General features: G+C 40.6%; 1 protein-coding gene across 1 annotated transcript in view; it reads left to right on the top strand.

The window, feature by feature from the left end:
• LOC112052325 (transcription initiation factor TFIID subunit 1) overlaps positions 1-21,298 on the top strand; it is a 48,019-nt gene extending 26,721 nt beyond the window's left edge. The window contains exons 21-34 of the mRNA XM_052884503.1: positions 2,239-2,523; positions 3,080-3,216; positions 4,160-4,330; positions 4,991-5,227; positions 11,355-11,499; positions 12,423-12,553; positions 13,728-13,890; positions 15,052-15,194; positions 15,742-15,919; positions 17,106-17,162; positions 17,519-17,611; positions 18,514-18,656; positions 19,424-19,525; positions 21,071-21,298. Of these exons, the coding sequence (XP_052740463.1) occupies positions 2,239-2,523; positions 3,080-3,216; positions 4,160-4,330; positions 4,991-5,227; positions 11,355-11,499; positions 12,423-12,553; positions 13,728-13,890; positions 15,052-15,194; positions 15,742-15,919; positions 17,106-17,162; positions 17,519-17,611; positions 18,514-18,656; positions 19,424-19,525; positions 21,071-21,145 (2,060 nt within the window). The 3' untranslated portion in view covers positions 21,146-21,298. The remainder of the gene's footprint in view (positions 1-2,238; positions 2,524-3,079; positions 3,217-4,159; positions 4,331-4,990; positions 5,228-11,354; positions 11,500-12,422; positions 12,554-13,727; positions 13,891-15,051; positions 15,195-15,741; positions 15,920-17,105; positions 17,163-17,518; positions 17,612-18,513; positions 18,657-19,423; positions 19,526-21,070) is intronic.
• Positions 21,299-23,196: the final 1,898 nt, after the last annotated feature.

Raw genomic sequence — 23,196 nt, 5'->3', positions numbered from 1 at the left:
TGGATAGTCGGAATTATTTGAATTACTTTGTTTGAAACATAAAAATTTTTTTTTAGTTGAAAAAAAAATTAGTTATGCAGTTCGGCTCCTATAAGTAGACCTTAAGACCTTGAAGTTATGGGAAATAGTCCGCTACACCCTGTATAATTGAGACTACAAAACAATCATAACTGCTAATCTGATTTTGGAATTATAATTTGTTAACAAACTCTAACTGTGAATCGAATCCAAGACTTCGTGCGATTGTAAATAAACTGTCACTTTACCAAGAAGTGTGTAAAAAAGAAATCAAAAAAGATTAATAACATTTTTTCAAAATTCGCAAAAATCATTTGTTTTGAACCCATTTCTCGTTCAAACTGGAACTATTTTGTGTTGAATATGTATTAATTAATTTATTCACTTTTAACCGCTGACGCAAAAAGACGGGTTTTGTAAGTTTAATGTATAACTGTGTGTGTCTGTCATATCGTAGTTACTTAAACGGATGAACCGATTTTGATTCAGATTTCTTCGTTTATGTATATTGTAATGAAGTAATTGATGCAAGAAAATCTGTTCAGCCGTTTAAATCGTCTCTTTATTGTTGTAGGAATGTTCCTTGTTTACTGTCACTTTACTGAGTATAGTCTAAGTCTATTTAGAAAAGATAAAATCTTAAAATAACCTGTAGTTCTAATGCGGGCTACAGGCTTTTAGCTTTATCTGAGCAGTTATAAATTTATTACAGCACTATTCAATGTGTACCGTACCTACTATTTACCAACGAACAAATTAAAAATGTGGATATAAATCGCTGGTCATTTCACACCTAATAATAATTATAATTAATTTGTTCTTATATTATGAAAAGTCGATTAATGAGCTTAGAACAATTAGATATAGTTAATATATTTTGAACTAGTGGACGCCCGTGGAATTCAGTTTTTCACGAATCCCGCGGGAACTATGGATTTTCGGCATGTAAAGTAGCCTATGTGTTAATCCAGAGTAAAATCTATTTGCATTAAAAATTTCTTCAGTAGCCGCAGCGTAAAGGAGGAGCAAAAATACTTACACACTTACACACACACAAACTTTCGCCTTTATAAAATTAGTGTGAAGTGTGATAACATTTTATAAATAAACAATACATAATTTAAAATAAATAAGTTATGAAATGACACGCGTTTTCTATATTCATTTCTAATTTGTTTGTTGGTAAACATCATCGAGTTGGGCTGTAGTATATATGTCATCGTGAAGTTGTAAATACTGGTAGATTATAATTTATCTTGCGTGATTGTGAACTGTCGATAGATTGTGAACTGCAACATATTACTTACAATATAATAATATTATTTGGTATTTTATTTTTTTATTGGTATGTTCACCAATAAAAAAATTAAAAAAAAAACACCTAATCTAACCTAATCATTGCTTTCTAAGCTACTCGAGTTCCGATATGGAGAATTATGTGTGAAGTTCACAATTTATCGATATCGGTTGTCCCATCGTCACGCGGACGCCCGAGACTTCGTCCGCTTGGAAAATCGATGCAAACTTTCCACCCTTCTTTCAAACTCTTCTATTTATATTATCGCATGTTTTATATATAATAAGATAGTCCACTAATCATTTTACAAAAATTTAACTCAAAACATGAATTATAATTTTAAATAAACTTCAACCCTATTTTAAGTCTTTAGGGGTAGAATTTTGAAAACACAATTGGTATACCAACAATTTTTACAACAGAAATTTGAAAACTGAAGTACTTTTTGTACAAACTTTCAACCCCTGTTTCATCCTCATCTGATTTAATTTTCGCAACAAAAAGTATCCCATAATATTCTTCGTTTTATGGTCTCAAATCGTGCCAAATTTCATTTGAATTCATTCAGTAGTTTTAGCGTGATGCCGTCAACATTAAGATAAAAAAAAAATTTAGGCTTCAGTATCGATTATAATACTGATGCCAAAAATATTTCTTTTTGTTTTTGTCTGTCTGTCCGTAATTAGTCTGGAGTCTGCCAATCCGCATTGTTCCAGCGTGGTAGACTTTTGGCGTAACCCCTCTCATTCTGAGAGGAGACTTTAGCTTTAGCAGCAGGGAGTCGTATATGGGTTGATAATGATGAAGCACTATCGTTTAGTCTTTCTCTAGTCTTGATATGTCGTGCGCATCCTAGGCCTTATAGGCCAATAGTCATCTTCTTTTCCCGTTAACTATTATTATATGCTATTACTTATAAACAGGTCGAGTACTTCGCATAGTCCGTACATTCAGAAACGCATCAGGCCAACGTTACACTCGTTTAGAGTTGGTAAGGAAAGCTGCTGTCATCGAAGCTTACACCAAAATACGTTCGACCAAAGATGATGCCTTCATTAGACAGTTCGCCACAATGGACGAAACGCAGAAAGAAGAGATGAAGAGAGAGAAAAGGAGAATTCAGGAGCAGTTGCGGCGTATTAAGAGGAATCAGGAAAGAGAAAGACTGGCTGGAAATGTTTTGGGTGTTAGCACTCCCTTGGGTGATAGTGAGTATCATATGATTTAAATAAATAGTTTCATAATATACTTATTATAAAAAAACTTTTACTCTATTTCTTTCGAAAATAATTGCATTATCTCCTAAGAAATGCGACACTAATACGGATAATAATGGCGGATTAATGACATTTTCAACGCAGTAGTCGTTTTGATGTTTGCTGTCAATTGTCATGTCATAGTTGCTTTAAGGGCGCCATCTTGATATAACTCAAAAACTTGAGTATTAATTTTATTTATTTATGTAGATTTATTCACTTATTTAGATTTTAATAAAGTCCTTGTATTTTTTTAATTTTAATGATACGAGGTACAGGAGTGGACCTGAAATGGATGATCTCCTTTATGTACAGATCCTCACTCTACTTTATCTAATCTCAAAACGATTGAGTAAAAGTAAACAATTACTAATAAATATAAATAGTTTTAACTTAAAAGGTGAGGGCAAAATTTCTAAATATAATATTTTAAAACATGCAAGCGTAGTCCATCTGACGAAAAGTCAAAGATTTTGCCAAATCATAAACTGCCTTGTTCGATTTTCAGGTATGATGAACTCGTCGACTATGTCCGATCTGGGATCGCCGTCGCCCGGTTTGATTCCCTTGGGCCAAATTAAACAGGAACCAGACCTTACGCCGTCCAGACGACGAGCTAAGCTGAAGACAGATTTGAAGTTAAAGGTACATATCTATACACTTAACAAAACTGATCATTCAATGTAAATATTACTGTAAAAGTACACAGAATACGCAAACCGAGGAAATAAAGGTGCCAGAGATCGTCCAGGATGTATGATATTCTTATTTTATGCTATTCTTATTTTTACTATCAAGCAGCGTGACAGTGTTCACAGATTTATAGCGTATGGTTATCAATGAATTTACTGGTATAAAGGCTACTATACACACGGAATAGTAGCATGCATGATAGTTAACGGTGTGTGAAACTAACTGGCATAATATATGTTTACAAGCTTGCATACAATTTTCAAATGTGCCAGTATTGCAGTTACCTTGAATACATGCATGCTAGTAAATGCCTCCTCGTCTCCTCGCTTGCCAGATACAAGAATGCCATTTACTGTGTATGGTAGTTGACGGCATATGTAAGGAGCTTTTTTGCAATATTTCAGGTATAGGTAATGTTATAGAGCCGTGATAGCCCAGTGAGCTATAATAAACCGGTGGATATGACCTCTGCCTTCGATTCGGAAGGCGTAGGTTTGAATTCGGACCAGGGCATGCACCTTCAACTTTTCAGTTATCTGCATTTTAATAAATTAATTATTACGTGTTTCAAACTGGGCGAAACATTGTGAGGAAACATGCATACCTGAGAATTTTCTTAATTTGTGAATGTGATGTGTGGTGTATGTAAAGTCTGCCAATCCTCATAGCATTGGTGGACTATTGAAAAGCATCCAAGATACTATTTGATTTTCAGAACTATAAGTGAAACTATTTGTGAGAGAATTTCTTGCTGTCGCAAATTATATGCCTATTACTTTAATAGTTTAAGTTTAAGTAACGTGTTATAAAACTAAGTTTTATAACACGTTACCATACAGTAACTTTTATGGTTCTTACTGTACATATAAGAAAAAAAAATCAGAATACATTACAGTGCGGCGCTTGCGGCCAAGTCGGTCACATGAGAACCAACAAAGCGTGCCCGCTGTACACCGGCAGCGGCGCCTTGACCCCAGAGCACGACGAGCCTCCCCCCGAGCCGGAGGACATCGACCTCGGATACGTCGAGGGGACCAAGCTGACTCTGCCCACTAAAATTATCAAAGTACGTTCATTAATTATATTTTCATTTTTACTTCAAAACACGGAATTGTGAAATAAAATGTCCCAATTTTGTATTGCTGGGCCTTTATTCAAAGTGTCAATTAAGCAGAACAAATTATTTTTATCTTAATAGAACATAACATTTAAAATAAAAAAAAAAAATTAAACCGCATTTTTTTTAAATATTAAATAAAATGTAATTTTCACATCAGCTGACAATATTAAATAAGAATTTTTTCATGACAACATGCTCGTAACTCACACCCTGACAGATTGTCAGTAATCTGCGCGTAGCCGCGTTCGTAGCAGTATTTAACAGTAGGGTATTTAGGTTATTCATACAGTAAACAAATGCCCATGTACGAGTATGTTCAAAATCATCATCATCAGCCGATGATGATGATCAAATGATGACATTTCTACTGTTAGACGTAGTCCTTTTGTAGGAATTTTCAAACATAGCAGTCCTGAGTCCAGCTAATCGACCAGAAGGAAGTCTGATGGCCAATCGACATTGCATTTTTCTTTGCGAAGTTGCTATTCTTGTAACTTCTTCGAACTCCGTGCGCTGCCCATTTCATTTCATCAGCTTTTCAGACTTGAGCATATGTCTGTAACTTGTATATAAGCTGTATAATTTCATTAAATATCTTGTTAATAGCAATCAGCAGAAGAGTTCAAACGTCGTAGAGGGAGCCACCGCGGGGAGATCCGCGCGGCTGGCCGCAACCGCCGCCGCGGCACCGCGAGCGAGTCGTGCGACTACCTCGTGAAGAGACCCGCGGAGAGACGCAGAACGGACCCCTTGGTCACGCTGTCCTCTCTGTTGGAGGACGTGTTGAACACCATGCGCCATCTGCCTGATGTCCAGCCGTTCCTGTTCCCAGTTAACCCCAAGGTAAGTTAACTATCTCGTGAGTAGACTTGTGGGGAGACGCAGAACGGACCCCTAGTTCACGCTCTCCTCTGTTGGAGGACGTGTTGAACACCATGCGCCATCTGCCTGATGTCCAGCCGTTCCTGTTCCCAGTTAACCCCAAGGTAAGTTAACTATCTCGTGAGGAGACTTGTGGAGAGACGCAGAACGGACCCCTTGGTCACGCTCTCCTCTCTGTTGGAGGACGTGTTGAACACCATGCGCCATCTGCCTGATGTCCAGCCGTTCCTGTTCCCAGTTAACCCCAAGGTAAGTTAACTATCTCGTGAGGAGACTTGTGGAGAGACGCAGAACGGACCCCTTGGTCACGCTCTCCTCTCTGTTGGAGGACGTGTTGAACACCATGCGCCATCTGCCTGATGTCCAGCCGTTCCTGTTCCCAGTTAACCCTAAGGTAAGTTAACTGTCTCGTGAGGAGACTTGTGGAGAGACGCAAAGATGGACCCGCTGGTCACGCTCTCCTCTTTGTTCCTAGTCAATCCCAAGGTAAGTTATTCATCATCAGCGGATAGACGTCCACTGTTGCTGGACAAAAGGCAGGAGGCTTTTAAAGTCTTCCAAAAATTACATTCTAATCAATATCACCACTATATATCTTACCTGCGAACGATTTCGTCTTAGACCTCCTTAATCCGGCCCTCTTGCAAAATTTTAGCGAATTAGCGGACCTCCTCTATCTATAAACTACCTCTTTGCTGAATTTAATTTTTGTACGTCGAGCGGTTTTTGAAATATTTTTTTTTCTATCTAGTAGAACAATTTAAGACCATTTTAAAAATAGCGTCAAATAGCCTGTTGTATTGTGTAGGAAACCACAATTTATCACTTTGTCCTGTAGACCTATGAAGCGTCAAGAGGTACTATAACATCGTAAAGTTTAATCTAACATTGCTGAATGTTATATCAATTAAACCGCTAGTTAAACGCAAGTTAAATAACTTGAAAATTGTTTTAAAAAACTAAAAAAATTGCTTTTAGCACGCACTAAAAATTGCAATTGGATTGTGTAATTATCAAGTAAAACACAATGGCGGTTGAACTCAGACTAGTTTATTAACATAAGTTAATGACATACGTTTTATGCTTACCCTCATAATATTTCATATATGTTACACGCCCTCCCTCAGAGAGAAAACACTTTACAAAAAAAAATATTAGGGTTAGACAAGACAATACCAATAATAACATACAATAGTTTATACATATAGATACGTAGGTAAATATAAAAGATACATAGCAGCAATATCTGGGTATTGCAAACCAAAAATAACACAAACCCGCTAGGCCAAGACAGAGGCCAATATCTGCTAAGCGATCATTATTTGTTGTAAATTATTTATCAATTGGTTTGGGTCAATGAACTCAAATTAATTTGTAGTTGAACCGTTTCGTACGTTGGCGGAGTCTGGGAGCCGTATACGTACTTGTACCCGTACTCGAGGTAGTACTCGTAGTTGGCGGCACTGCTGGCTGACTTGGTGACGCTGCTGGCTCGCTTGGTGACCCTGCTGGCTCGCTTGGTGACACGGCTGTCGTGACTGATTGGGACGGAGAAGTACCCGGCTGTGACTGGGACACCGAGGACCTCTCCGCTATCTCACTCCCATTTCTATTTACCGTTGGTGAAGACATTGCATCTGTAGTTGAGTTACCACCGACTCCCACCGCCCATGAAAATCGCTTTTGTTTGTTCGCGATCATTTGATCCACGTGTTTAGTGTTTTGTTTTTCCTGACCTACCTTATCTGTCACTTTGTATGTGACTGAACCCGTTCGTTCCGATACTATTGCCTCTTTCCAGTTGTTCCCAGTCTTCGAATAATTTTTTATCAATACCGAGTCTCCCGGGGCAAACTCACGTTGCACACCGCCGGCGTATGCTACCTGCCGCTGTTGCGCTGCCTCCACGCACTGCGCAGTGCTGGGCGCGCGCAGCTGATCGAGCCGAGTGCGCAGCCGCCGACCGAACATTGCTACCGCGGGCTCTTTCTGTGTACTGCTGTGGGTACTGTTGTGGTATTGTAATAAAAATTTATTCAAAGCAGTTTCAATACTTACTCCATCGACTGTAGCCTTTTTCATAACTTTTTTTATAGTTTTAACTGCATTTTCCGCCGCTCCGTTACTTGCGGGATGATACGGTGCAGTAAGAACGTGTTGCACTCCGTTTCTTTTTAAAAAGAGCTCGAATTCTGATGACGTTAGCGGTGGTCCCCCGTCCGAGACTAATTGCTTGGGAATTCCGAACCTCGCAAACATGCCTCTCAACTTCCCGATTACCAATGCTGATGAAGTACCGTGAGTCATGGGCACGACCTCGATCCATTTTGAATGTGCATCAATGACCAGAAAATAATGCTTTCCTTTGAAATACAAGAAATCCACATGCAACCTTACCCACGGCTCTTGCGGCCACTCGTAAGGCACCGGCGGCGCGTGCGGCGGCGCGTCGCGCGCCTCCCTGCACGCGACGCACGAGCGTACGCGCTGCTCCAGGTCCGCGTCGAGCTGCGGCCACCAGACTAGGTTTCGAGCAATTTGTTTCATTCGTACGATGCCTACGTGACCTTCGTGGATTTCTCCAACGATGCGTTCACGCAGTACCCACGGAATAACCACACGATAGCCCCAGACGATACACCCGTGATCGATTTGCAGCTGTTCCTTGCGATGGAAGTAGGGTTTTTCGTTTTCCACTTCCGTTTGAGCTGGCCACCCACTTAATATATATGAATATATTTTGCAGAGGAGTCCATCCTTCCTAGTTCCCCTCGCTACGTCCTTATGATTTAGAGGAAACGTGTCCTCTACGTAGTGCAAATAAGCCGCCTCCTCCTCGATGTCTGACTGAACTTTACCTTTCGTGATGCCCGCTAGCGGCAGGCGGGACAAGCCATCGGCGTTGCCATTCTTATCCGTCGATACAAACTGTATGTCGAAGTCGTATGCGGCCAATCGGACCGCATACCTCTGCAGACGACTCGCTGCCGTCTGTGGAATGCCGTGCTTGGGACGAAAAATGTACGTTAGCGCTTTATGATCACTTCGTAAAGTGAACTTACGACCAAATAAGTACTGGTGATGTCTCGCGACTCCGTATACTATAGCCAAAGCTTCCTTGTCAATTTGGCTGTAACGTCGCTCGGCGTCGTTGAGCGTGCGCGAGGCGCAGCACACGATGCGCTCACTGCCGTCCGGGTACAGCTGGGACAGCAATGCTCCCAATCCGTACGCGCTGCTGTCTACAGCAAGCACGAGCGGGAGGCTCGGATCATAGTGAGCCAGAGCGGGTCCACTTACCAGTTGCTCCTTTATTTTATCGAAGGCCTTTTGACATACCTCCGTCCACCGCCAACGTACGCCCTTAGCCAATAACGAATAAAGTGGATGCAATATCGTGCTAATATTTGCTAGAAATCGCGAATAATAGTTCATAAGCCCAAGTGCCGCCCGCAATTGTGACACATTTTGAGGCACAGGTAAGTTTGCGATTGCCGCCACTTTATCCTTATCGGTGTATAAACCATATCGGTTTATTCTGTATCCCAAATAGCACACTTCATCTTTAAAAAATTCACATTTCTCTATTTTAATACGTAAACCAGCTGCCTGTAATCTACGCAACACTTCCTTTAAATTTTTCAAATGTATTATCTTATTAGATCCTGTTACACAAATATCATCTATAAAACAAACCACATTATCTATACCACACAGCGTTTCTTCAATTAATTTTTGAAAAATTTCTGGTAAACATTTTAATCCGAATGGGGCCCTTTTGTATACAAAAATTCCTATATGTGTGGATATGGCCGTGAGAGCCTGCGATGACTCATGCAGGTTAAGTTGTAAGTAAGCATTCTTTAAATCTAACTTAGTGAATTGCTCACCGCCACTCAGCGCTGCGAATAATTGTTCGATACGTGGCAAAGGATAATGAAAATCCTTCAGTTGTTTATTTACTGTTACTTTGTAATCGCCGCATATGCGTATTGACCCATCTCGCTTTATAATCGGTACAATAGGCGTCCCGTAATCAGACCTTTCCACTTTAACTATGATAGATTCATTTACCAAACGTTGTAACTCGCGTTCGACTGGCACTCGCAACGCTAAGGGTATTTGACGAGCTTTGCAAAATATCGGCTCAGTATCTTTTAACTGTAATTTAATCGCGGTTTTAAACGTGCCAATTCCATCTTTAAAAACCTCGGGAAACTCATTCTTTAAAGTCAAGATGGCATTGTCATCGTCAGTGCTCATGTTAAATAAATTAATAGATTTTAATTTTAATTTTCGCAACCAGAGGCGACCAATCAATGGCGGCCCTCCATTGTGTATGATAAACAACGGCAAGACAGCGCTCTCGCTCTCACGCGTTACGTGTACATTGACGCGACCGAGAGGCACGATCGCATCACCCGAGTACGAACGAAACTTAACGTCGTCTTTAACAATAGGCAAATGCGATAGGTAATTATCATAAAATGACTTCGATACTGCCGATATCCTGCTGCCTGTATCAACTTCAAACTTAAAATACTTATTTTCTACTTTTAACTTTAACTGATATGGACAGTCCTTACGTTTTGCCTGCAGCGCCTGCGTTTTAAAATGAAATAATCCGTCACTAGCATCACTTTCTGTATCACTACTTTGCATTATATAGTTTTGAGATTTTAATTGATTTTTCTTTTCACTTTTTCCACTAATACACTGCCGAGCCAGGTGGCCCCTTAATTTACACGAATTACAAACATAAGACCTAAACTTGCACTGGTGTGGCGCGTGGTTCCTGTGCCCGCAGCGCCAGCATCCCCGCTTGTGAGGCCGCGCGCCGCGCGCGGGCGCCGGCGCCGCCGCCACTCGGTGAACGCCTTCCCCGCTATAAATGAGTCCTGAGCTCGCTGAGCCCGGCGCTCCATCGACGGCGATCCCGCGCGAGGCCGCCACCTCCGCATGCCTCTCGGCCGCCTCCAATGCGAGCGCCAGCTCCACCGCCTTTTTGTAATTTAACGTAGGTTCCGCGAACAATCGCGAACGCATTTCTTCGCTTCGCAAGCCAGACACGAACTGATCCCTGATGTTCTCCTCGAGCAACGCACCAAAATTACAGTACGCCGTGAGATGCTTAAGGCTCTGCAGAAACGCGCCCACGTTTTCAGCTTCGCCCTGCCGTCGCTGTCTGAATATGTGCCGCTCGGCGATTTCAGACCTCTTCGGTTCTAAATGCTCTCGGACTAGCGTCACTAACTCCTCGAACTCCATGTCTTCCGGGTGCTCCGGCGAGGTCAAGTCGCACATAAGCTCGTAGGTGGCGCGGCCGACATGCGTGACCAACGTGGCCACTCGCAACTCGCTGTCGATCGCATTTAGTAGAACGAACTGTTTCACTAGCCTCACGTAGGAATCCCATTTCGCCCCACCGTGAATATCAAATTCGTGTATCTTTCCGTACGGCATTATAACGTTTTATTGCTTAAAATTCCTAATAACTGCGCCACTTGTAATTATCAAGTAAAACACAATGGCGGTTGAACTCAGACTAGTTTATTAATATAAGTTAATGACATACGTTTTATGCTTACCCTCATAATATTTCATATATGTTACAGATTGTAGGTCATGTGATATTTTTTTTCGTATCCCATTCAGCAAACCCTTTTATTCAATACCCATATCATGGGGGGACTTTCAAATAGCCAATCCGCCATGTTGGATTTAAGTCACGTGACAATTTTTTTCGTATTCCTGACAGCAAACCCTTTTATTTGATATCCACATCATGGGGGTGAATTTCAAACAGCCAGTCCATCTTGGGGAGGCCGCCATATTAGATTTGTAATGACGTTTTTTAGCTAGTCATGTATTGTCATCAGAACACAGAGCGTGTGCAAAATTTCATCCTAATCGAATACCGGGAAGTGGATCAAATTAAGAATCCAAGGTTTTCTTACATACATAGTAACAAGTGAAGCTAATATATGGGTGTTAAAAAGGCTAGACGGGCTATTTAAGGTAGTTAGCTGAGGCTCTATCATTTATATTACAATGTGCGAATAGAAAAATCTTTCTTCTCGTGTAACAGCTGGTCGCCGACTACTACCGCATCGTCTCCCGGCCCATGGACCTGCAGACCATCAGGGACAACCTGAGGCAGAAGCATTACCAGAGCCGCGAGGAGTTCCTTGCTGACGTCAACCAAATCGTTGAGAACTCCAATCTTTATAATGGTATGAAAACATTCATTATCATTATCATTTTTGAAGTTATATTTTGAATGAGGTATGAAAAAAATATGGGCAGTAAAATTCGATGAACAGCAATTTCTTATCTTGAGAGCCGTGATAGCCCAGGGTATGATCTCTGCCTCTGATTCCGGAGATTGTGGGTTCGAATTCGGTCCGGGCATACACCTCCAACTTTTCAGTTGTGTGCATTTTAAGAAATTAAATATCACGTGTCTTAAACAGTGAAGGAAAACATCGTGAGGAAACCTGCATACCTGAGAATTTTTTTAACTCTCTGAGTGTGTGAAGTCTACCATTGGGCCAGCGTGGTGGACTATTGGCCTAACCCCTCTCATTCTGAGAGGAGACTCGAGCTCAGCAGAGACCCGAATATGGGTTGATAACTCAGTATTTTAAATTTATAGGACCTGCCTCGCTAGACGTTACTTTTCTGTCAAAGTATATGATCAATGATCTAATGCGATTATAAAAACTGTCTCTATATTATCGATGTTTCAACTGCAACTGTTGAGTTTCTTGCCGGTTTCTTCTCAGCCTTCCGAACCGATGGTAGAATCTTTACAAATAGTCAACTGACGTATCAAAAGTGCTTGTAAACTGAGCCTACTTGAAATAAATGAATTTTTTTTATTTTCATTGTTGTAATCGTGTTCATCGGTTAAAGAGCTCCGTAAAAATACCTTTTTGTGTAGTTGACTGATGTAAAATCAGGCAAAAACATCTTGTTTAGTATAAGTTAGATACCAAATCTAAGCTCACTTTCCTCAGAAAATGACAGACACGTTTGTTCGTGAATTTGGGTGCGATACTGGTCCTTCTATAATTGATCTAAGGTTGTTAATGATACAAAATCAGCAAACTTTGTAATATCAATGACTGCAGTCTGTTATTATTGTATAATTTAGGTCCCACGAGTAGTTTGACCGTTGCTGCGCAGCGTATGATGCAGCGATGCTTCGAAAAACTGGCTGAAAAAGAGGAACAATTTATGAAGCTCGAGAAACAAATAAATCCTCTGCTAGATGACAATGATCAGGTATATGTAACATAAGTATTCTTAAAATAATAAGCTAAAACTAAAATGGCTATACGGAGTAATTAAACCAGTATTGCTATTTTGTAGCTATGTTTTTATAACTCTAAAATGTTCGTTTCGGTTTCGCCTCTATCGCTCTCTGCCTAACACGATACTACAGAAAAAGATAGAGAAGCTTTGTCGTGACATGTCTTGGAAAGCATCGTGGCTTAAAGTAACGACGAACGACGAGTCAAGCCAGACGCAGTTAAACTACTTCATTTTCATACATTTTTGTGGACACCAAACTGTAGTAGAATACGCTGTGCTTTTGAGTTCCGGTGGCTTACAGAGCTATCATACTAGCGAATTGCTAGCGTTCTCAAAGCAGAGCGTGCTTGCAACGTATACGTTACGGGCGCGCAAAAAACGCGCGAATCGCGAAAAAAAAAACGAACGCGCAATTTTGTACTGTCTCGTACAAACGCCGGTTTTGGATTATTTATTATTCGTTTGCAAAACAACACAAAGTAGTCACTCTCTTTCATTCAATTAATTGTTAATTGGTTTTCCTAAATTATTCGATTCTTTCTTTTTAGTCTACGGCGTGTTCGAAGTAACAAAACTAACAGCAGTGTTTCCTCGTCAGAATCCATTATGTTACTGAATGTACTGTACGTCGTTAATTCGCTACAAAATCGCGACGTAAACGTTGCGAATCTGCCTCGCTTCCGCGACGTCTTCGCTACGCACGTTTCGCGACGTGATCGCGACGCATTCACTGTGCGCCCGCTTCGCTTCGCAACCGCTTGCAAACCGATAGTCTGATAAGGCCCTGATACTGGCTACTGTTACACTATAGTAAACGAATACTTTACTTTTCATTTTTTTTTATTGTATATCTATTAAGAGTATAAGTAAAAGTAGAGCAATTTAGTACAAGTAACACTGTGTCTGCGATCATTACTTTTGAAGACACACAGACATCTTTGTAGCACTACCGTGGATCTCTCAAGAACGGCCCATACTTACTAAATACGGCACACTTATGACGTCACCTAAAAGTAAAAATACCTAAATTGTACTGTATAATACAGTGTGTACAGTGACACCAGTTATAGCCGACGGCATACATCGTAACATATGTCTACACGCTTAATTATTTATTTTACTTGTAACATTTAATGCATTCTAGGTTGCACTGTCATTTATCTTCGAGAATCTGTTAACAACCAAGTTGAAGATCATGCCCGAAGCGTGGCCTTTCTTGAAGCCTGTGAACAAGAAACAGGTGAAGGATTACTACAGCGTTATCAAAAAACCTATTGACATGGAGACAATTGGAAAGAAAATTCAAGGTATTAATTTTATTCTAAGACATGTAACTGATGATTTGTTGAGAAACCCTAAATAAAATATATACTCGTCAAGTGACTTATTTGATCGGTCAGAAAAATCTACGTTAATTGTGATAATATTAGATTCAGGTTTTCATGATACTGGGTTTTAATTTTTTACTGTTTAAATAAATATGACTTTAAAAGCTTTCCATCATGCTGGACGTGGTAGCGCTCGACCAATAGGAAACGCTGACTTGCCTATAACCAATAAGAAACGATCACGTGACTCTGGTCCAATATGGCGGGCGACCGGTACGATTGGCAGGGTGGGTCGAAACGATGATAGCAGTTCAGTTTTAATCGCGATTTCGAAATGGATAGTCGTCTTCCATTTGTTAAATAGTGATGTAGAAGTTTAGTGAGTGAGTTATTCTTATAGTCCGGCCTTTGCATTGTTAGTTACTTGGCTGGAAGGCAACACGAGTGGAGAAGGGGAGTGTTGGTTAACTGTAAAAGACGTCTTTAACCCTGCTACTTGCGGTTGCCAGTCCGTGATTCCGCTCGTGGTTGCCCCTCCTGCTATACGATAGTTAATCCTGGTTTCCATCTGATAGCATCAGCGATATCCTTGATCAATAGTGTAGTAAGAGGGTACAACTGTAGTAGTAAGTAAAGTTATATCATTCTGATAGTGATTGATAGTGTTACTTTGTGTATCCGCCATTTTGTCGGTAGAATACAAATAGTTTAGGAGAACACACGCGTCACGGACTTTCATAATGAGCTCCAGTGACTACCCTATTGAATTTATTTATTTATTTATTAGGTTTATTTACAAACACTTACACTAACTAAAATAATAAAAATGTAACAAAATTATAAATCACTGTAAGTGTAGTGATTACTTACAAATAAACACAGCATGAAATAAAGAAGAACAGTATACAAAAGATAACTTAAATATCACAAATAAAGAATATACTAGTATTATTAACTAAAAAAGAAGAAAAACTGAGAGAAAGAGAAAGATGAGCACATTTTAGTCATAAGAGTACCAAGTAGAGATGATTTTTTTCCGAAAACTGTATAATGATTCAGAGTAAATGATAATTTTAGTTATAGGTCTTGCTTAATTTGGGAATAGGAGAATTGGTAATTTAATGGATTATGTGGTCGCAGCTCACAAGTATCACAGCCGCGAAGAGTTCTTGCGCGACATTCAACTGTTGGTGGACAACTGTCGCGCGTACAACGGACCCAACTCGCAGTTCACGCGACAAGCCGAGTCGGTGCTCAAAGTCACTCAGGAGGCCTTAGAACAGGTAGCCATTACTTCACACTATACGAATTAGATGTTATTATAAATTGAGACACATCATTATCCATATCAACAAATCGACTCACTGCTAAGCTCGAGTCTCCTCTCAGAATGAGAGGGGTTAGGGGGAAGTCCACAACGCTGGCACAATGTGGATTGGCAGACCTCACACACGTAGAGAATTTAGACAATTCTCTGGTAAGTTTCTCTGGTAGGTTTCCTCATCACCGTTTGAGATACGTGATATTTAATTTCTTAAAATGCACACAACTGAAACATTGGAGGTGCATACCCTGGACCGGATTCGAACCCACACAGTCAAGTGTTTTTGTTTCTATAACAAACATACAGACACGAAAACTGATTTACTGATTGTATTTTTAGCATCAGTATTGATTACTAATCACCCCTTGATAGTTATTTTGGAAATAAATTTCATGTACAGATTTATTATAAGTATAGATATCGTTATATTTCGGACCCTTTTTCCAAACTACACGAAATTAATATTGCTTATACATTTAATATGAGTCAGATTTTCATCTCAATAGTTTGACGAGCACGTGAGCCAACTAGAAGCGAACATAGTGCGAGTCCAACAGAAGATGTTGGAGGAGGCCGAGCAGTCGGATATAGAAGACGAGCCGCCTCCACAACAGTCAGACGAGAAGCGGGGACGAGGAAGGCCCAGGAAACACAAGCCCGCTACTTCTACTTCTGGCACTGATGGTAAACACTCGTATAAGTTACCTTACCGTACCAGACTTCCACTTAACATAGGCCTCTTGCATGGGCCTCCAAGCAACGGTCTCGAGCCGCCAGCAACCAGCGGGTAGTGGGGGGTTGACCAACACTGCGCTTTCCGGTGCGGGGTCGCTGTATGTACAAGAATTCAGTATTATTACCGGATGTTATCAATATTCTGACAGCTGGATACAGTCTGTGACACGTGACAAACACGATGTCAATATAATAGTCTATAAATACAAGCCTCTCGTGACAGTCGGGCTCAGTCGAGTATTACAGCGATAGCAATAGGGTACTAAGTAGATACTGTACACAATTAAGTGAAAGTAATTAATTGAGTGAACAAATAAGTGATTAAGTAAATCACTAGTGTGTGCGTGTACATTAGAGTCGCCATTCCAGTACCTTGGGATCCCAACGTCCATCGGCTCTTCGAACTATGTGCCCCAGCCATTGCCACTTCAGCTTCGCGACTCGTTGAGCTATGTCGGTGACTTTGATTCGTCTGCAGATCTCCTCATTTCTGATTCGATCACGCAGAGATACTAACATAGCTCGTTCCATCGCCTGTCGAGTGATTTTGAGCCTTCTAATAAGGCCCATAGTTAACAACCAAGTTTTGGGTCCGTATGTCATCACTGGCATCACGTATTGTTCGAAGACTTTTGTCTTCAAGCACTGAGGAATTTCGGACGAAAAGATTTCGCGGAGTTTCCCAAACGCTGCCCAGCTGAGCCAGATTCGGCGATTCACCTCTTTCTCGAAATTGGACCTACCTATCTGAACTATATATGTGTCCTATAGGTGGAGGTATATACATTCGTATAAGTTATCAACCCATATTCGGCTCACTGCTGAGCTCGCTCCTCTCAGAATGAGAGGGGTTAGGCCAATAGTCCACCACGCTGGCCCAATGCGGATTGGCAGACTTCACACACGCAGAGAATTAAGAAAATTCCCTGGTATGCAGGTTTCCTCACGATGTTTTCCTTCACAGTTTGAGACACGTGATATTTAATTTCTTAAAATGCACACAACTGAAAAGTTGGAGATGCATGCCCCGGACCGAATTCGAACGCACACCCTTCGGAATCGAAGGCAGAGGTCATATCCACTAGAGTCTAGACTATCACGTATCAATGCTGATAAAAATCTTTTTATGCTACAGAAGCAACGCAAAGGAAGCGCGGTAGACCGAAGAAAGATCAGAATAGCCTCGTTGACGGTGAGTTGGCAATAGTTTGTTTTTTTATTCTCTACAAGTTAGCCTTTGACTACAATCTCACCTGATGTTATGTGATGATACAATCATAGATAGACGCGGGCTAACTTTTTAGGAGTAGGATGAAATCAACTCCTTTCGGTTTCTACACGACATCGTACCGGAACGCTAAATTGCTTGGCGATACGTCTTTGTCAGTAGGGTGGTAACTAGCCACGGCCAAAGCCTCCCACCAGCCAGACCTGGACCAATAATGAAAATTTCAATCGGCCCAGCCGTGAATCGAACCCAGAACTTTCATCTTGTCTGAGAACGTTTTTGTTTCTGCTACAGAGTAAATAAATGATTTTTTTTTACAGATCTACAATACTCTGACAGTGGTTCTTCTGGTCTAGAAGAGGTGGAACAGAAAGACGTGGCCGAGGCAATGGTACAGTTGTCGGTTCGTCCTGGTAAGTTGATATTACTATAGCTTAGCAAGTTTGTTGATGACACACCCATGATATGCGGGCGATGGGGGGAAGCACTGAGCGGGTGTGAAGTCGAGCGCGCGGGGCAGAGGGAAGGACTGCGCGGGTAGAAGTCGTGCGCGCGGAGCATCGCTACCCGGGGCTGCCCGGCTCGCGCAGACCATCGGGATTGTTACGAACTAATGTGCCAAGCTACAGATTCTTAATTGTCAACAATTTATAGATTTTTCATTTTCAGCTATTTGTAGTTAAAGCAATAAGAAGACATCGATCTCCTATTAAAAAGTGGATGCGCAATCAGCGTCCATAAAACGTGCCCACTCAATGAGTGCCAAACATCACTTCTTGGCACTCAATTCAAGTAGTCGCATTAGCAAATTCAACCTTAAACTCGATACTTAAGGTTGAATTTGCTCTGATTTTGGAATTTTATTGAATATTGGCCTTTAGCCTTGGCAGAGTTTGTTGTGGTCTTTTCTAGGACTAATGCTTAGAACCGTCGTAACTTAAATTTTAAGTTTTAGACCAATCATGACAAGTTAACGTTTCAAAAGCGCTTGTAAACTAAACCTAATTGAAATAAATGAATTTTGAGTTTGAAATGTCAAGAGTAGGAGATCTTGTGATGGGTCAGTCCTCCCATATTTTAGAGTTTACTCCTTAAGAATCGATTTTTTAGATATAGCCCCCGGTATGAAAAAAATATGGACGTAAAATTCGATGAACGAATGACAGCGTTACGTTTTTTGTGCGCATCCTATCTGCGCACCTTTCACTGTGCGCTGTAAAGCAACATACACCTATTTAGACAGTCGATCTGAAAGAGTAAACTCCATTCGTGCGTCGGAGCTGACACAAACTTTTTTTATCTTAAATCCTAACAGAGGACATGAGTGGCGAGCCGAGTTTCGACACGTCGGAGTTCCTCATCAAACGCGAGGTGCCGGACGAGCTGCCGCAGATGTCGGACGAGCTGGTGGACTTGGACCAGCACAGCCGCGACTACACCTATCCGGCTGTCGTGAAGGTAATCGAATATTCATTCGTTTTTGTACTAAGGGCCTTATCATACTAGCGGTTTGCAAGCGGCTGTGATGCGAGGCGTGGCAGATTCGCGATCTTGTAGATTTAACGACGTACAGTACATTCTGTAACAGAATGGATACTGACGAGGATATACTGCTGTTTATTTTTTATTCTTTACAAGTTAGCCCTTGACTACAATCTCACCTGATGGTAAGTGAGGATGCAATCTAAGACAGAAGCGGGCTAACTTGTTAGGTGTATGATGAAATCCACACTCCTTTCGGTTTCTAGACGACATTGTATTAAATCGCTTGGCGGTACGTCTTTGTCGGTAGGGTGGTAACTAGCCACTTAAGAAAACCTCAATTGGCCCAGCCGGTGATCGAACCCAGGACTTCCGTCTTGTAAATCCACCGCGCATACCATTGCGCCACGGAAGCCGTCAAAATTATGTTGTTCGGTTAATTAGAAGATGATTTCTAATTAACTAGCCAACGTCCCGCGTAGATCCCGTTCTCGTGAGGATACCGGGATAAATTATAAATAACGTGGCTTTCGTGGCTAAAAGAATTTCTAATTTCGGTTCAGTAGATTACCCCTTACAACATGAACTTTACATCTTTATAATATTAGTTTTTTTTATTACAATTGTTAAAAAAAATGCTAGACAAATCTTATAGGTACTTAAAGCAAGCTACCCGTTTAATTTGTCTAGGGAACGTAAAATGTAACATAACGTTAAACATAACAATATTTTTAAATGTACAGGAGGAACCCATAGAGCCCGATATGAATATGGACCCGCCAATGCTGGACAGCGCGCCCGTCGAGCATCCACAGTTCAAAGAGGAACCGCTTGAGAACTGGCAGGTGAGTAAAAAGAACTGTTAATAACCTAAGAGTGGAGCCACACGGTGCGGTGCGGCGCCGCGTTGAGGACGTTGCGGCGCCAGAGAGCGCATAATAGGGATGATGACAGTTTTTTAAATTGTATATAAATTAAGAGTATACTAATAGTAAAGCAATTTTGTAAAAGGAACAGGGTATCTGCGATCATTACTTTCGGAGCTACAGGGATTTAAAGAGTCAGATTTGCCCTTTCCCTGAAAAACGCCCCATACAAAATGGCTCGAAAAAATGACGTCATAGGCAATGTAATGATCGTTAGATTTGTATGCGCGTTCAAACAAAATTACTAATATCTTTTTTATTTGTGCGTTTATCTTTATAGTTCATATATTAAAAATGTCACATTTAATGTAAGGAAGCTAAAACTATACATTTTCATCTAATTACGATAAAAAAAATTCAATAGTTTTTGAAATTTTATAATCTCATTTATTTTGCAAATATCCAGACAATCTTTGCTTTTTATGTATAAATTAGTTAACATTGACCCTATTTACCCGAATGTATCATAAAAATCAATATATTCAAACCTAGTCATCATCCCCATTGAAAACCAGCGCTACGTGTCCTAATTCAAATGGTCACGTAGCATTATGCTGAGCTGGGGCCATTTACTGGGTTATGCCACACATCGCAGGGTATTGTCCGGGATGTCCTGTTGTACTGGAGATATTGTGATGTGTGGCATAATTTCGAAATAAACGCATTTTTCTTTCTTTCTTTTCTATATCATTGATATTTGTATGCGGGACGCCGCAGCGATAGTGCTCCGGCACCGCTCCGCGATCACACCGCACCGTGTTGCGGCGTGCCTGCGCACGAATATCATTGATATTTAGTGCCGCTGCATACGGGCCACACGCGACAGTCACAAACGCCGCAAGAATGGGTCACAAAACTAGCTGAAACGCGCGACAGCCACTTGTAGCCGGTAGTCGACACTTGTGGTCGGTGGCTGCTACTTTTTTAACCGATACATGCAGTATAATCGCGCGAGTGGCGTGTAGCGGCGTTTAGTGGCCGGTGCGGGCCACGAGAACCGAGCGACGATTGTAGCGTGTGGCGGCCACCGGCGTCAACCGTGTGCGACGAGTCTATATAAAATGTATGAAAACTACAGGAAATATGCCGGTAGCGGCGTTTGGTGGTTGTGGCCGGTTACAATGATCCAGCGGCTTAGGGTCGATTTGTTTTGAGTTCACGACTGCGTAAACCGTATATAATTATAATTTAATTTACGAAAGATCACGCACCTAAAAATTCAAGAAGTTGAAGAATATATTATTGCAAACGGTAATGATAAAACTATTTCATTGATGGTGATTTCAATAGAAAATTCAACACATTTGTAACCATCACATTTGTGCTGCCCCTAGGGGATTCTTAGAACCTTTACAGGAAAAAGGGTTATTGTTACACTCGAGACGTATCTCCATAATAAATCCTATTATTTTTTACTTAATATATATTTCTATAATATGTTATACAATATTTAAACATTTACAGCCGGAGCCTGCTATACAAGACGATTTGCAAGTCACCGACAGCGAAGAAGAGGCAGAGGACGGTCTGTGGTTTTAGAAACTGTCATGGTAATATTTCGCTGTGTAATAAACTTCAATAAAAAAAATGTAGCTGTATAATTTAGTCCGGGTTTTTGTAAGAATATCTTTATAGTTAGTTAAATATGAAATTATTATATAATATTATGAATAAATCGTTAAATTGATTAAATATTGTCTTTTTATTTAAATACTAGCTGACGCCGCGTGGTTTTACCCCCGTGCTTCCCGTTCCCGTAGGAATACGAGGAAAATTTATAGCCTATAGCCTTTCTCGATAAATGGGCTATCTAACACTGAAAGAATTTTTCAATCGGACAAGTGGTTCCTGAGATTTCCACGTTCAAGCAAGCAAACAAACAAACTCTTCAGCTTTATAATATTAGTATACATTTCTTTTACTGGCAAACATTGCTTTTTTGCATTGCTGAATTTTCTAAATAGTGTCTCTTCAGGGAGGGAGGGGCAAGGCGCTTATTTAACCTTTAAAATATATCATTATCAGCCTATATTTTATTTTCGGCTTAGGCTTAATTATAAAATTCTTTAACAACTATCAGATAATAACGATAATGACCGGGACTGGCGGCTTAAAGTGTTATCCGAAACACTACGACCTTGTGTGGGTACTTTCGTCACTGATTTTGAGGGTATTCGGAAAAACCTCACCGCGCTCAAGTTGTGAGCGTCGTCTGCCGTGGTTCGTTGCGAGCCGCGTCTCACGGTTCGATTCCCGACTAATCCAAGACGGTCGCTGTGTTCGTATGGCAATATACCTATCGGTTGCCTGCGACAATACCACACAACTAAAGTGAATTACGTCACGATTAAAATTAATCACATTGGCTTTTAATTTATTATAAAACACGGCTAAAACTCATGTAATACAACGTCGGAGTATGCCTGACTAGTTTCGAACCCATACGGGGCCCTAGTCATGAGCTGGTTCTTGCGCGGCAGAAACCATCTATTAGGCTAACCACCGAACAAACAAGTTAGTTATACATGAGAAAAATACTTTGGAGCAATTTTCTCCAGGATAAGCAACGATTTATCTATTTTTGAGATTAACTATTTACCTATTTAACTCGGAGAAAATAAAAAAAGAAAACTTGAATAAGTACGTACTATGTTGATTTGATTTATACAAATAATGTACAAGTTGGATGTTTATTTCAGAGCAACATTCGTACCTATTCTCAAATCCAGTTACGAGCGAGACCGCGCCGACATCGTAATCTTGTTTGAGGTTCATTAATTTTTTGCTGAGCAGAACAAAATTGTTTCAGGCTCGTAAGGCATTTCGGTACTTAGCATTAGGTAATACTGCGAGACTTTTTTTCAAATAAGATGAATATTTATAAAATACTAGCTGACGCCGCGCGGTTTCACACACGTAGTTCCCATTCCTGTAGGAATAAGGGTATAATATATAGCCTATAGCCTTCCTCGATAAATGGGCTATCTAACACTGAAAGAATTTTTCAAATCGGACCAGTAGTTCCTGAGATTAGCATGTTCAAGCAAACAAACGAACTTTTTAGCTTTATAATATTAGTATAGACTAGCGGACGCCCGCGACTTCGTCTGCGTGAAATTCGTTGTAAACTTTCAACTACCACTACCCTATCCCTACCCTACCCTACCCCTATCTTTATTTATTTCCCCCCCCCCCCCCCCCCCAACCCCTGCGAGTCGCGTCGAGCGCGGCAACCGTTAGGTACACAAAAATAAGCCATATAGCATGAATTAGTATTCACGCGCGATGGCTTAGCGTATTTCTTGTATAACTTTGGTGTTTCTTTACCGATTTTTATGATTCTTTTTTTAATTATTTTTATTAGGTAATAATGTAAACTTTTTTAGTTAGGGATGAGTGATGAGTGTTATAAACATAAGAGTAGACAAATATAATTAGAAAGCTCCAAACTGCTAAGCTATCGGGAGTTACACGTGTTATTGTGAGTCAACCATAAAAAATAGACATATATATGCTGTTGTGTTTTTATAGATAATTTTAAGAAGAACATTTCCGTCATACATGATTTCTATGTAGCTTTAACCATTAAG

Source organism: Bicyclus anynana, chromosome 11 (genome assembly GCF_947172395.1).
Source record: "Bicyclus anynana chromosome 11, ilBicAnyn1.1, whole genome shotgun sequence".
Taxonomy (NCBI): Eukaryota; Metazoa; Arthropoda; class Insecta; order Lepidoptera; family Nymphalidae; genus Bicyclus; species Bicyclus anynana.
The sequence above is the reverse complement of the archived record's forward strand: the minus strand, read 5'-3'. Positions and strand labels throughout refer to the sequence as shown.